The following is a 16,011-nucleotide window of genomic DNA, read 5'->3' on the forward strand; positions in this document are numbered from 1 at the left end:
GTTTACTTTTCCTAAATGATAAGCAAGGAAGAGGAATCACGTATTTAATTGATGTTGCACTAAGGACGTGAAGATGTGAAGCCCAGGCAGGTGAGATATGATGTGAATGTTAACAAGCCAAGAAAATGCTTGAGTCCAACATCCTCCTCAGGAGAGGTGCTCGTGGACAGAGTTTACTAACAGTGTACATGTGTTCCGTGTGATCAGAGTCTATAGGAGAGCCATTTTCCTGCCGTAAATACTTGTTTTCTTTATCCTGTACTGTTGTTTTTGTTTTGCCTCCTTGTCCAGGATAACTCATCTTCCAAAAATTCTTCTAGAGAAGGGGTCATTACACCATTTCGTAAACGCTAGCATAAATACGAGACATTTTAAAATTACAACTGGCTTCTGGGGCTATAAGATGAAGTGTTCAAAGAGTTAAAATATTCAGGAGCAAGAAAACTCTCAAATCTGGAGACAACTTCAGGTGCAGATTTTACACCCTCAGAAATGAGAAAACTCCCTTTCAATATAGCTTCTTCTATCTCTCATCTCCACTCAGTGCCTTCCTAAATTATCTTGTTCTTTTTCCCACCTTGCCTCCCACTCATCAATTAAGGGGAGTGACTGACAGGAGAAATGGAACAAAAGAACAGTGATTGTTAAGGTGTTAATAGATGTCAGTATGTCTCTCCAAGTACACGTGCCTCAGAGTCGTCCTGCTGAGCCCCACCGTGGGCGAGGGACACTGGGTGTGGCTCTCCAGGCTCCCAGGGTCCCTGCCATGACCCACGATTTCTTGAGGCAGAAAGGTAGTTTCTTCTTCAGATTACAGATTATGCTAATTTTCCAAGTGTGTGGGACTATGTTTAAAGTTTATCTTTTTGTGCTTTCCATTTCTTTCAAAATTTATCTTGGACATAGAAATGTGTATTACTATCTCTCTTGTTTCCTCAAAGCTAGAAAAGGAGATCTTACAATAAGTGGAATTCAGTTCTGAAAGGGGAAAATGCCGTAGAAAGCCGTCATTTTATTCGTATGACCTTAACTTACAGCGCAGCCCCTCCAGGGAGCTGTCAATTAAAAGCATGGAATTTACACAAATCCAACTCTCGGAAATCAGCCAGCAAGCTACACCAAATATGTGGAAAAACCTATTAAATAGCTTTTTAACCTTTATTACTTACCGTGTTTGATTGTACAAATCTATAGCCTCAGGAGGCATAGGCAATGCTAATTGGAATTCATGTGAAGAAAGAGCAGAAAGCTATTTCAACTGATATAAACATTTCTCAGTACCAAGCCAAATACTTAATGTGGAATATACCAGAAGCCAGCATACTGGACAAGATCTCTCCACTAATCCAGAAGCAGAAATCTACTCCTCTGCTCTCTTCGTGGCCCCGATAATACACTTGTTATCCCTGGTTATTCACTACCTCAATTAGAACATAAAACTCTGACTCTTTAATTCTAATGACGTTGAACATTACTTTAAAAGCTAAAGCAATACAATTAGCGCAGGCTGTTATTAATAGATGCTTTCTGGGAAAACAGTGATGATTTTATTAGCTAAAAAAAAAGTCTTTGTGATATATTTTTTCTAAACCATTTGAGGGGGAATATTAAAGCTGGTAGAACGTTGTTGTCTTGGAATTTGAGAGTATTATCAATGACAGCTTTGATTTTCTCAAATCAAGAGATCTTTGTGCTGTCATGACATTAAACAATGTGCAGAAAACAAATTTAATAATGTCACAATAAGTAAGAATTCTGTCTGAAGACAAGACTCTAGTCTAAATTCCACAAGTTCCCATTACTTCAGATGATTCAATTAAGGACTTTTTGTGAAGCATTGTGCCTGCTTTCCTGTTGATAACTTTCTCATGAATATAGCGCATTCTTCTCCTTGCTAAAATAATTGAATTGTATTCACAGATTCAAAACAGCTTATGGAGTAAAATGCAAAGGAATATGTCATTTTCCCCTGTTTAAATAGGACTGATACTCTCAAATGGTTAAACCTGGAATTTCATGCTCAGAAAATGGTCAATGAAGCCTCCATGTCTGCCACTTTCCCTCCATCACCGTAACAGCACTATTACTGCTTTCCGTCTTGATAGGGAAGATAATACATTATTACTGGTGCTGGAAAGTTCAAATATTAGTTTCTTTCACCTACTTCTTCAGTTAAGTGCCTTCCCAACATCCTCAGGATCTGGATACAGTGTAATAAATTATTGGCCAAATTAACCAGGGGAGAAGGGAGCAGAAGAAAAATCATACTTTGTTTATTATGATATTGACTAATTGAGTGGATGACTCTTCTTATATGAGCACCTTAAAGACACAACTTCAAGGCCTAGATAATTAGAAGTATGATGTAGAAAATAGCCAATTTTATGAACTTCACTGAAATTAATTATTAATTACATAAATGTTTTTCAATTTTATAATGAGCAAAATAAGCAGTGTAAAGGAAAACAGGCTTAAACATTTCTCCTGTTTAGTTTTCTTCACTATGAAAATCTAAAATAAAATATATACTGTTATTCTTTTAACGTAAAATAGCCATCCTTTTGTTCAACATATCCTTCTCACACATACGCATAGAGCTTGAGTTGTTTTTCAGTTATTCTTTTTAAATTTGTCACCACTCAGGGACCTGTGCCTTGGCATGTTGACAAAGACCCTATAATCTAGTCAAAAAATCATCACTTGAGAAGGATGACTTGGTAACACAGCCATCCCACTGCGGGCCAAGTATGTGGAAATCTCAGTCTCCTCTTCAGAAAAAAGAATGTGAGGATAGTCGCCAAAGAAACCCAAAAACCTAGGGTTTTAGCAATGCTTGAAACCTAAGTGCAGATCTTTGTGCTTTGGGGCATGTATACTATATTCCATTAAAACACTTTTTTTTACATTTTTTAAAGTAAAAATAGCTTTTTGGAAGGATGGTTTTTAGATACTAATTTCTAAACTAAATGCATAGGAAAGTGTGTTCCTTTTCCCATCCTGTAGCTGTATTCTCTACAATTTCAAAGATAGTATATGGTTTTCTGTAATGTTAAAGCTAGAGAAATGAGGTGAGCCAGTTGGTCTTTAGCACTCCATCAATCCAGTACCAGTGGGGCTTTAGCATATTCATTATTACTGAGCTACTGTAAACTTGATGGTGTTCCAAGGAATTTCAAAATGAGTAAAAATGCAGGCCTTTCCCTCAAATACCTTGCAGAATAGTGGAGGAATGATACTGATAATTTCTCATTGTTTAAAAAAGAAATTGAGCTTTTATTTTTATTTTATTTTGTTTTTTGACACAGAGTCTCACTTTGTTGCCTTCAGTCGAGTACTATGGCATCATAGCTCACAGCAATCTCAGTCTCTTACCTCATCCCCCCAAGTAGCTGGGACGACAGGCTCCCACCACAATACCTGACTGTTTTTTAGAGATAGTGTCTCACTTTTGCTTAGGCTGGCCTTGAACTCTTGAGCTCAGGCAATCCCTCTCCCTCAGTCTCCCAGAGTGCTAGGATTACAGGTGTGAACCACCATGCCCAGCAAATTGAGCTTTTAATAGGGTGACCAGACGTCCCGATTTTGGCAGGACAGTCCTGCCTTTCAACAATTTGTCCCACGTCCCGCGGCGTTTTTAAAAAGTCCCAATTTTTAAAAAGAATGCACGAACGGGCTGGAGAACAAGAAGGGAATATACAGTTTTCAGCCGCCATATGGCTATTTCACCAGAATATGAGTTTTATATTATTTTTGTTAATTTTATAATGTTAAACTGTAATAAATAATTGCTGAGAAGTGATTATCAGAACTGCTTATCAAAGTTTGCCTTGTTGTCTGGCTCTGCCCTGCCCCGTCCCCTGCCCTGCGCCCCCGCTCTGCCCCTGCTCCGTGCCCACACCCTGTTGTCCCGCCTTACAGATCTTAAAATCTGGTCACCCTAGCTTTTAAACACATGAATAAATGTATCTTTCTTGAATTTCAACACCATGACAATTTCAACACCCAGTGTTTGGGGGTTTTTTATTATTATTTTTTTTTTGATCACTTCTGTATTTCTCACCCTACAACATTATGTGACACAGAGTAGACACTCAATAATCAGTGAACAAAGGAATAAAGGAATGATACAATACTTTAAATGCCAAAATATGTCTTTTATAAAATAAAAACAGTAAATTTGGCTCTCTCTTCTTTCCAATGGATTCATGAAGAGGATTGGCGGACAGATATACTTTCCACTGTGGTATTCCTGTATGAATGAACAGTTAAGTTCCTCCATTTTTTCAGTATTCAGAATAAAGCTATCTTATCTTTACATACAATCATTTGTGCATATATGCAAAAACTTTTGTAGGATAGATATTCAGTGATGATATCACTAGGTTAAAGGTTACTATTTGCTTTACTATTTGCATTTTAAAAGTTGGTGCTAACAAACTGCTTTTCTGTAATTTTTATTCAATTTATAGTGCACCTTAAACTTTTATTTTTTATTTCAGATCACCTTTGACCACAACTTTTAAGTATACTTTCATAGCACTCATAGATGTCTTAAAATTCCTTGATGGGTCTCAAGAAATTCTAATCAGTGTGACAGAATTTGCATATTTTCGGATTTAACATTCATTAGGCACCTCTCAAGAAGTAAAATTAAGAGTTTGCAACTTAAATCAATTCTGTTGCTTTTTGATCATTTCTAAATAAGATTTTTGCTTATAATTTTAAAATGGCCACGAAAGAAATCCAAATGCTACTGTTGATGATGAAAGTTAAGAGATTTAAGATTTTATTAGAGAAATTTTATGTGCATTTATGAATTTGGGAAAACTGCCAGTCTTAGGACATGTTCCTTAGGAAGATCAAAGTTCTACTCTGTAGAAAATATGATAGTAAAATATTGAATTTGCACTGAGAGAAAACTAAGCATTACTCAGGGCCTCTCATGTATTCTGCCTGTGAGGTAGTTCCTATCTTCCCATCTATAGAAACCTTCATTCAGTGAAATTTCCTCCAGGAAGCCTTTACCAATTATCTCCAGTCTCATCATTGGAATTCTTTTCTACACTACCACAACATTTAGCTTGGCCATTAATTACTTTATACTAATTCCATTTTGTTCTTTAAGGAAAAATCATCTGTATATTATTTGTGATTTCCCTCCACAAACCACAGCTCAAATTTTACCTGCAGTTGGGTGTCCAATAAATATTATACTTAAAACTTGACTGAGTGTACAACTGGATGATTTTCAAGAAAGAGATTCTAGGATATATAAGAATTCAGCCCCAGTGGATAGGCCCATGGAACTCTAAAAATGAGGTAGAGATAGGGTAAATCCTAAACTAATAGAAGAAACTGTGACTTATCCTGCTTCATAGATCATCCATGCTTGCAATATAGTGTACTATCAGCCATTGGGAAATTAAGAAATGAATTGCAGCAATGTAATGCCAATAATGATACTGTATTTTTTAAACTTCATTGCTTGTATAAATACCCTCTCTGCAACATAATATAGATTATAACATTGACCTTTAGTCGCATAAAAAGAGGAATATTTAGAACATTATACCACATTTGTAAGTAAAATAAAGAGTACATATCTAACACATAATCCTGGGTACCAGCAGAAGTTTATAATTTAGTAAGGTGGTCATTTTCCCTGCGAAGATTATTCCACAGTGCCCAATCATTTATCTCAAATGTCTAATATCGTGCACTCAGGAAATTGGAGGAAGTGGTAAAGGAAAGGAAGAATTACTGTTTCTTCTTTGCAGGCATTACTAAATTATATCTACATTATAATATGTGATACTTGTAAATGACAAGGCAGAAAGCAAATTTTATACAAACAGATCCTTACCAAATGCACCAAAGTCCTAACCTGCCTCTAAGTGCCAAAGTTTGTTGAAGGAATTTTAAATAAACAATAAAAAGGGAGGAAAAATCTCTTCTCCGTTTTGCCAAATGACATTAGGTTTCGCCAGTTGTCTTTATCCACCGTCCCTTCCAAATTATTTGGCAGTTACAGCCCCTTGCCCCTCTCACACACACAGAGTTCTCAGGAGTGTCTAACCTTTTGACTTCCCTTCACCACACTGGAAAAAGACAAGTTGTCTTGGGCCACACATTAAACACACAGATGCTCACAAGAGACAATAAGAAAACAAACAAAAAAGGACTTTGCATAATTTGTGTGATATCCAGCACCACAGACAGACCACAAACATACTCACGTGGTCAGCATGCAGCCTGTAGGCCACAGGTTGGATGTCCCTGACAGCTCATGACCTTGACAAAAATCTTGAACTCTTGTTTGTGGAATAAAGTATGAGAGGAATAGAGAGACAAGGGAACTCTCTGTGATTGAACCATAAAATCTCAGGCTACAGACACTATGGACACTCTAAAGACAGATATTTCACTCTATCCGTAGAACTATGGTATTTTATCATATTAAATAAAATCTATGTAATACAATAGTTTAGAAAGTGTTGTATACATAAAAAGTATAATTTGTTCTTGATTATATGGCACATGAAGTAGATTTTCTTTAAAAAAATGCCTTTCTCGGTTTTATAAAGAGATTGGGAATCCAATTTCTAACATCAGGAATCAATCCCCCCGTTGAAGTTTACATGAGATGTTTCTATGAGGGAAACAAGTCTGATAATAACCAAGCATTAGGTACCTTTTCATCCTCCCTCGCTCTACTTGTACTCAGTGATTCGTCTTACACTATGATTCGATTTTATCTAAAATCCCTTTATTGGAAACCACAGTTTTACTGAATATAAGAAGCAAATAGTTGACAATTTACACGAGTAAGTCTCAACTGGATAGGGTTGGGAATTGGGGAGTTTGCCTCCCGAGGGACATGTGTCATGTCTAGAGACTGTGTGTGTCATAACAGAGGGAAGAACTCCAATGGGTACCGAGAGGATGCTACTAAACATCCCATAGTACAAAGGAGAGCCTCTCATAACAAAGAGGAATGCAGCACAGGGTGTCCATCGTAACCAGGATGGGAAACACCTGGTAAAGTGATGTTACAAAACACATACATGGCTGAGTTAGGACCGTACAGACCCTAATTCATTAAGGAAGGAAATAGGAGCATTAGCACGTTTATCAGTCAAAATCAATCAAATAAATGTAAAAATACTTTCTAAATAAACTTCTTATGTCTATCTACCTCCTTCCCAATAGTTAATTTGTTCAAATAAATTTTAGTACAATTTTTGTGAAATTGGGGTATAGTTCTCCTGTCATAATCTCTGAGTCCATTGTAATTTGCCATTAGCCTTTTTTTTTTATGCACCTGGCAGATACACAGAGCTCAAAAAGGACTTTAAGGACGATACTGTTAAAGTATTGGTGCAATAAATAGCAATCAACCATGCTTAATTACAACAGGTAAAAATGGACTCCATTTCTCATTCTATATTCTATTCTATTTGTTATTCTTCTGCTTGAAATGTGATAGCAGAATCTGAACTTTCCACCAATTCCAATGTCTATATATAGCAAAGAGAAGGATTCCTCTGAACTTGAATGTCCATTTATACAGAAAAATATTCATCATTAATGTGGTCAAATTACCTTTTTTTTTTTTTTAGTTAGAAATAAAAAGTTACTTATGTAGTTCTGAAGTTGTGCCAGAATCTGTTTTCAGAGCAACTCTGCAAACATTCGCTATGCAAAATGCCTCACTATCATTAGCTTGCATTATATGGTCACCTGCCTGAGTCTACAGGTCAGAATTACTCTGGCAAAAGATTACCTTATCCTGTGATTACCCCATTGGATTTCCATTGACTTCATCTATGTAGCCTTTCTAATTCCATTGCTCTTGACCTCTGTTAAATAACCCTTTGTTTTAAAATGCTTAAAAAATCGCACACTGCTTCTCGAGTATGATACCTTTTTATATCTTATGTTACGTCAGAACATTTTGATTTAAAAAAGAATATTTTGAAAGCAACAGTAATAATAAGTCATACAAATGTCTTAAATTTATAGAACATATTCAATACAGAAGGTTCTAGCCCGGCTGAAAGTTTCTTACGACCTGTGCTCATAGCCAAGACATTACACGCACTGCACACAGGGGAGCACACGCATTTGGTTTACATTCCCCACTTAGTCCCTTTGAGGAATTTGAGGACGGACATCAGAGGCATTCTATATTTGCAAAAGTGCAATAATCTGTAAGCTACAGAGCCATGAATAATTTAATTAACTATTATTACAGGGAGAAAATTGCTAGGGAATTCTAGTACACTGAACTCAATTTTCAGTCTTGCCAATTCAAAGATAAAAGCTTTTTCTTCTGTGAAAAGCATAAACAGAATCATCGGGGTCTCTCTGGCACTTCATCTCAAACATTAAGATACCTCTAGAAACTAGGATATAATTCATCACCAAATCATGATGGCCTTGTGGCCACTTCATCCCTCGGGTATGAGAGATGTTAGCTCGTCCGCAGACACAAGCCTCAGAGCTTCTATCAGACGAACCTCAGAGTCAATATATATTTACCGGAAGAGGGAAGTTGATGATTATAGCAAAATTGAAAATTGATTCTAAAATAAGTACAATTATGTCTCTTCGTGCCGTCAACTTATCACCGTCTCTTCTGAGCGAGGCCGTAGGACCTGCGTTCCTGCTCCTGACTGCTGGCTTGTTAGCTCCTGCCCTCATGCTTGTCAAGTATCTATTTCCCCTGTGTTTGCTCTGCCCTTCAGGGTTCGGTCCTGACTGAGTTCGGTCTTGGTGCTGTCATTAAAAGTCACAGTCTATACATTTTCAAATACTCTAGAAAAACCGCTTTTGCTTTACGGTTGTCCCCAGTGCAGGAAGGGGGCGTTTCCTATCATCACATGCAAACCAGAGAGTATGGGCGATCCTTAGTTTCTCTGAACCGTAAAAGGGGAAATGTTCTTTCCTCCAGTTCCACCCATGACCTCTTGGCTTTGCTTCTTATGTGTTTCTCCTCAAGACAGAGACTATGCTCCAAAAACAAAGTCCACATTTTCTGCACACCCAGGATAATCTATGACAGCATTTAGAGCACGTGGTAGGAATGGGACTTCTCAAAGATCTAGTGCTGTTGACGCCTCTCTGATTGGCAAAGATGTCACGTTTGATGACCACAATCTGAAAGACTCTACAGCATTCAAAATGAGAAATCATTTTATTAGGTTCCCATTAAATTGCTACGCATTGTTTCCAGAGACACAGAGATTAAAAATATATGGTCCCTTCCTCTGTTGTAATTGTGCGTTCATCATGCCAGTACACTATGTACTTGAAATTCATACAGCCTTAAAACTTGCTATAAAATTTGATGTATACGTAGCACGTTAAAGTTCTATAGGGAAGAGAAAAGAAGAATGGTTTGTGAGAAAGAGCCAAGCACTAAATTCTCTGGAAAAGTTTTTTTTTTATCTCCCTTTACCTGGCAAAAGAGTCACCTCATTGGTGCCTAAGCTCTGTAAACAGTTTTCACTCTTGGCCAACCACAAAATCATTGTCAGTTATCAAAGGAAGATGTGCATTTATAATGTAGAAGGTGATTAGAGGTGCATGGCCTGCCATAATTTAAGGTATACAGATGGATCATCCCCCCAATTGTTACATATTCAGGTGCTTTGCTGTGAAAAGATGGAGAAACAAAACATGAAATCACAAAATGATTTCCTTGGCTTGGCAGAGCTGCACCTGTGTACTGTGCGAGCGAGTCTCAAAATGCAGGGTAGAAATTCCACGCCTGGAAGCCAAATATCATGGAAACAAGCCCTGTCATGTGAGATGAAGCAACTTCCTAAATCTTACTAGTTTCCATGCCTGCGATCACGTATCTAGACCCCCACTATTTTTAAGAGGACTGAAGAAAAAAAAAATTGTTCATTTACTGTATTTTACTTTTCAATCATTTGAAATCAAAAGAGATTACAGTTACAGTATGGAAAGCACAAAACACTTTAAAATTATTTTAGGTGATTTCTTTTTACAACACTGAACATATGATAAGCAATTTTAAGTAAACCACCTGTCCCAGCAAGTGAAAACACATTCTCGCTTCTTACATATTGTATTCTGTATTTTAACAATGTTAAAAAATGCTGAAAATTAGCTCTGATGTTGCAATTTACATGGAAATGTGTGTTCTTTGTCAGGTTTTTGTTCAGTGGGGCAAATTTAAAGGGGGGAGGATTTCCTCAATTGACAGAATTTTAAGATGGCAATATAGTTATGTTATTTGACTGAAAGACAACGATTTCTAGCCCAATATGAAAGTTTTGTACACACGGTGATTGATGGATGACAATGAAAAATGATATCCACACAGCGCTGTGTCTTTAGAAAGTCAGAAAATGGTTTTATTTATGTGTTGCGGAGTGCCTCAGCTTTGCGTGTTAGCACCACCTGCTGGACAAAATGTCATTTTTTTTTTCTTTACTGTTTAAAACTGCCCCTTCACTCTTTGTATGCAAGTATAATATATCTTAACGGATATTTCATTGTAAAAGTTCTAAAGTTTAAAGACTATTGCAAACAAAATAAAGTTTAAAAATCTGAGATGTTTGCTAAGTACTAATGTCAACTGAAATGCCAGAGTTTTTTAAAACCCTCATAAATACCTACTGACTTGAATAGTATTTTATATTCACATGCAAAAATTGATTTTCTTCCATCTTACTTATTTATCTTATCATTTATATTTTTTCAATAAAGAAGTAAAGAAAACAGGAATTTTTCCATACCCTCATAACAAATGGTTTAAATTATACTGTCTTCCCCAAATGCTGGTAATTACTTTGTAAAGAACACTTTCTGAAGAATGTTCAAACTGTAAATTCGTATCCTGTTGACATTTTATGCAAAACTACAATTAGTATTTTGAATTCTACTGCTATAAAATAAGCCACTTTCAAGTTCATTTCCTTCCTATAAATAAAATTCAATTTTGGTCTGATATACATATATCAGTTCTCAGTTTTTAACAGTTTTCAAAAAATGTTTGGAAGATAAATTTGGTCATATTTTCAAATAAAAAATACAATTATATTTAAAGCTACTTTTGAGAATTTTAAATGTATTAATGTTTGTATAGTTCCACATTCCTAAGAAATACAGTGAAGAAGATAGTGCATCTGCCGATTCAACACTGTCCCTCTGGAATACACTACCCATCCATTTATTCCCTGATAAAGTTGGGGGTCTATAAATTTGAATTGTGTACTTTTCAAAGACACAGTAGCTAAATAAGAGCCGTTAGCATTTATATAGAAAAGATCATCTAGTCTCATATCTTTGGTGTGTCATTTACATAAAACTACAGTGGAAAACCTTTATTAAGGCATGTATCTTGAACTGAAGTTATTATCTTTGTCACTTCAAGAAAACATTTAAAATTTCTCTCTCTCTCTCTTTCTCTCTTCGTTTCCCTTTATTTAAAGGCCTTGGATCGTACACTGTAAATTCAGCATATGGAGACACCATTATTATGCCTTGCCGACTCGATGTACCTCAGAACCTCATGTTTGGCAAATGGAAATATGTAAGTTTGACCTACCTTGGACATAGTTGATTGCCTCTGGATGTTTACGTAAAATTCTTTCTGTAAGTAAATACGAATTTCAAATTAACTTAATGGTAATAGTGAACTGTGAGTATAAACATAGGTAGATAAAATTAATGTGTTGAAGATATCAAAAAATAATTCCTGACTTACATGACAAATGCTATTTTAAAACACAGACAACAAACACATAATTCTTAGATTATATTTGTCTGGATGATTCAACCTTAAGTGTTAGAGGCAGAGAAAAAGACAGTTCCAGAATATAATCAGTGGATTATAGGACAGAGCTCAGTGGAAGATGGCAACCTCTCCCACCTACTCACATTTTTGGTTTGATGAGCCTAATGCCAAGGCCAGATAATGGATCCGTCACCAGAGCCCTTCTGTAGTCATTGGGAATTAGTCATCAGCATTACAAACTTGTTTGTGGTGTTTAGCCATAAAACTGCTCTGATGTTGTAGGGTTTTCACACGTTTAACATGGTCAATTTTGTCCACATTTCTTACAGATAACAAAATTGTATTTTCTCAGATCTGAAGGTGTAGACGGGTCTGAAATGGTGGGCAGAGATTCTGATGGTGGTAGGGAAGCTGTGGCCTTAAAGAAATATTTGGCCTCCCTGGTCCTTAAGTGGGCCTTTTGACTGAATCCAAACGTTACATAACAAATCCTTTTATTAAAAAGGGGGCAGAAGAGAAAGGTGATTTTGACATCAGAAAGGCAAATTTCCCCACCTGTGAATGGCAGTTTACAAGCTTCGAGTAGATATATGTTTCCCTAGACACAATAGCAAAATTTTCTTAGAACCTTGAAATGTTAAAAAGATATTTGCAGAGGGAAAGAATTTAGTGGCCAAATAATTTATGAAAAGTTTCTTTAATGTAACACGTCTCAGAGCCTCTCTTATGTTAGGATGCATTATGAATTATCCAAGGGCCACAAGTTTAACTTATTTCTTAGGTTTATGTGGTGATAGAACTTTTTTCCTCAAATATTTCCAAGAGCAAACATTCTGAAGAATTTCCTCTCTTAAGAAATGTGCTTACACTTGAACTCCAGGGGTAGTCTAACATAATCTTTTAAATGTGGGTTCTGAAGTGAAGTTCAACAATATAGTCGCTGTGGGATTCTGTGCTCATTAATTAACCCCTGTTTTCTCATCTATACAATGAGATAATAATATTTCCCTCATATTGTTGTTGTGAGGGTTGCATTAAGTAACACTCACCTAATACTGGCCACATGCTAGTGGCTTGACCAAGTGAGCTGTTATGTCCGTGGAATTGCAAACTCCTAACCACACTGTTCTTGTGTGATCGAAAAATGAAAAGAAAGGAAGGGGTAAAGCCACCCAGTGCTTCTTCGCATTCTCCTGATATCCAATTCACTTGAGGTAATTTTGAACTAGTTCCAGTTATCTATAAACGTGGCAACTTGAAGTTAAGGCGTTTACTAGCGATCCCAGAATTCCAAGGGCCTGGGCGATTACCACTTTATTCACCTGTTTAATCAAGTTTGCTGCCAAATACATGGAACCCAATGACAAAAACCTCTTGCAATCATAGAAAATTCTAATTGTTAATATAACCCAGGGAGTAATTTTCAGTTAAACTGAACTTGCACAGTGGTGCAGTTGGAACTGCACACTTGGAATCTTACCAAGCTGCAGCTAAAATGGCTGAGCTATGTATGGTATGTCTGTGTTCTCAAGTCAGCCTTGACATGTGGCGATAGTTTGCATGCCTTAATTTAATGTCACCACCTGAAAGGCAAGGTGAAGGTGTGGAAAAAATGAAAGGAAGAAAAAATGCGGAGGGAAGGGCGAGTTTCTCCCTGACCACATTGTAAAATCGCTATGAATGGAAATTACATCTCTCTGTTCACTCCCCTCAGCCCGCCTCCTGCACCGACTCACCAGCATCTGCCACAGTGCCTGGGACATAAGAGGTCTCTAACAGCCATAAAGAGAGGTGCAGGGCAATCATAATGAAACCAGGATGCTGAGCTAAAATTTCTGCTCTGCTGAGATTTACCAGCTAGAACCTTGGGAAGTTATTTAAGCAAACTCTACCTCCGTGGTCTAATCTATAATGAAGTCTAATACAGTAACTTTAATTTAGGGTTGTTAGGAAGGTTAAATCAATTAATTACAGCAGAGGAAGCCTAAAGAAAGCACCTGCCGTAAAGTTAAGTGCTCAAAAATTAATAACGATAATTTATGTCATAAGAGAATGAATACAGAAATTTAAGTTCGTGGTCTAACGTACTTTCCCATAATGAAGGGATGATTTAAGGCAAGGATCCACATTGTAAACCTGTGATAAATCGAAAATATTTAAGAAGAATATTACTGATGCTTTCTGATATTTAAGCAACTAGTTTTTTGAACTCCAAGATAAACTTAGTAAGCAATATTAAGATTACAATTTCTAAAATCTAAGCTCCCATAGACCCTTAACACGTGCCATATACTTTAATGTGTTTACATAGTTTATATTCTCAAACACCTCAAACACCTTATGAGGTAAGGAAAGGAAGGATTGCCCCCAACTTTAGATTTTATTTCTTGTTAGGTAAGAGAATTTTTATGGCACCCAAGGAAGAAATGCATCTTATGTCTCCATGCTGTTGTATATACTAAACTATATCTTGTTTTGATGACCAATTTTTCTATGAAAGCCTTTTGAACTGTGTTTTGTGACTCAGACAGCAAAATTATGGATTGCAATGGTTAATCTGATTCTATTGCTTAAGGGACATGATGGTTTTACGAGGGTAAATACTGCTTCTCCATGAAGACTGATTAAACTATGTCCTGTGAAAGATCAGCTACCTCAGTTTAGGTTGAAAGGTGTAGACATTTAAAGCATGTGGGTTAAAGTACAGAATAGTCCAAAGATATTTACCCAGGATATCTAAACCAGTGTTTGCAGTTCATGTAGTGCTGTGATGGTTATCTGAACATCCTCTGGTATACTTGTAGGGTTGGTTTTATATATATTCTCCATTTTATATTAAACATAATACTATGCATTGTCAGTTTCAAAACAGTCTCTAATTCTGTCCTGCTGGTGCAAGAAAAGCTCAGATTCATACAGTTCTGTCCATTCATTTTTAACACCTTTAAACCAATACCTGTGTAAGAACTTAAGCTTCTCTTCTTATGAGGAGTAATTTTCTGTAACCAAATACAGTAGAACCTCTGTAAGTTGACCACCAAGGCCCTTGTAACAAACTGGTCCACATGCAGCGGTGGTCGATGTAAGGAACGGGACTTACTGTACTGATATGGACACGTGGTGCACATCCAGTCTCTGAATATTAGGTCAACTTAAGGAAGTGGTCAGTGGTGGAAAGTGGTCAACTGTGGAGGCTCTCTATCTTTATGTGAAGCTTTCTTCTTGAACAAAAAGTACAGAGATTGGCCAAGGAAAATTGTTATTCTGGATGTAATCTGGTAACATTGTGAGTATGCTTGCTTTAATGTCTGTTCTTATTTTCATGTTTAGGAAAAGCCTGATGGCTCCCCAGTATTTATTGCCTTCAGATCCTCTACGAAGAAGAGCGTGCAGTTTGACGATGTGCCAGAATACAAAGACAGATTGAGCCTCTCAGAAAACTACACTTTGTCTGTCAGTAATGCAAGGATCAGTGACGAAAGGAGATTTGTGTGCATGCTGGTGACCGAAGACAACGTGTTTGAGGCACCTACAGTTGTCAAGGTGTTCAGTAAGTAGTTCGTGGTGTAACCGCTGTGTGGGAGGACATGCTGGAATTCGGTCTAGAAGAAGAGGACTGATCTCTCCGCAGTGTCTCTGCAGGAGGCGGCTGTGCAGGGAGACTTGGAGAGATCTTCATTTTGCTCACACGTGTTACCAGCAAGGAAAACAAAAATTCTGAAATTTAAACAGGAGATTTGTGATGAGGAACTAAAACAATATTTTCTCTTGTTTTGTCACGTAAAAATTTCCTTTATTAGACAGGCATGGTGGTACAGGATGATCCTTTGAGCCCAGGACTTTGAAGTTGCAGAGAGCTATGGTAACATCACTGCTCTCTAGCCCAGGGGAAAGAGGAGGATTTTGTTTCAAAAAGAAAAAAAAACTTGTTATATTTATTTAAAATACAGTGAAACAGCAACTGTCACCAAAGGAAAAAAAATAAATTAAAAGAGAAATCTCCTGAAGTATAAAGTACTGTTAGCAATAACTAACCTATGATCTGAAGTGGTCTGATGTTGTACCCAATCCGGGGGTCGCACCCCAAAGACCACTCACTAGACGCAAGTCGATGCAAAACGCAAGAGGTGAGTTTATTGCTGACACGTCAGGGTCCCTCAGCCACACGGGGGAAGGACCCCAGGAGGCTGTCCCAGGCTGCTTTTAAGGCTGAAAACCACAGGCAGGTGGGGTGAGGGGGG

The 16,011-nt window shown here is 37.1% G+C and overlaps 1 protein-coding gene across 1 annotated transcript in view; it reads left to right on the forward strand.

Annotated features, from left to right (window-relative positions):
• The window catches only part of ALCAM (activated leukocyte cell adhesion molecule), a 156,713-nt gene extending 141,209 nt beyond the window's left edge, over nucleotides 1-15,504 (forward strand). Inside the window, exons 2-3 of the mRNA XM_012810375.2 lie at nucleotides 11,466-11,566; nucleotides 15,101-15,504. Of these exons, the coding sequence (XP_012665829.1) occupies nucleotides 11,466-11,566; nucleotides 15,101-15,328 (329 nt within the window). The 3' untranslated portion in view covers nucleotides 15,329-15,504. The remainder of the gene's footprint in view (nucleotides 1-11,465; nucleotides 11,567-15,100) is intronic.
• The last annotated feature ends 507 nt before the right edge of the window (nucleotides 15,505-16,011 follow it).

The sequence above is a fragment of the Otolemur garnettii genome, unplaced genomic scaffold (genome assembly GCF_000181295.1).
Source record: "Otolemur garnettii isolate 467f Iridium unplaced genomic scaffold, OtoGar3 scaffold00131, whole genome shotgun sequence".
NCBI classification, from domain to species: domain Eukaryota; kingdom Metazoa; phylum Chordata; class Mammalia; order Primates; family Galagidae; genus Otolemur; species Otolemur garnettii.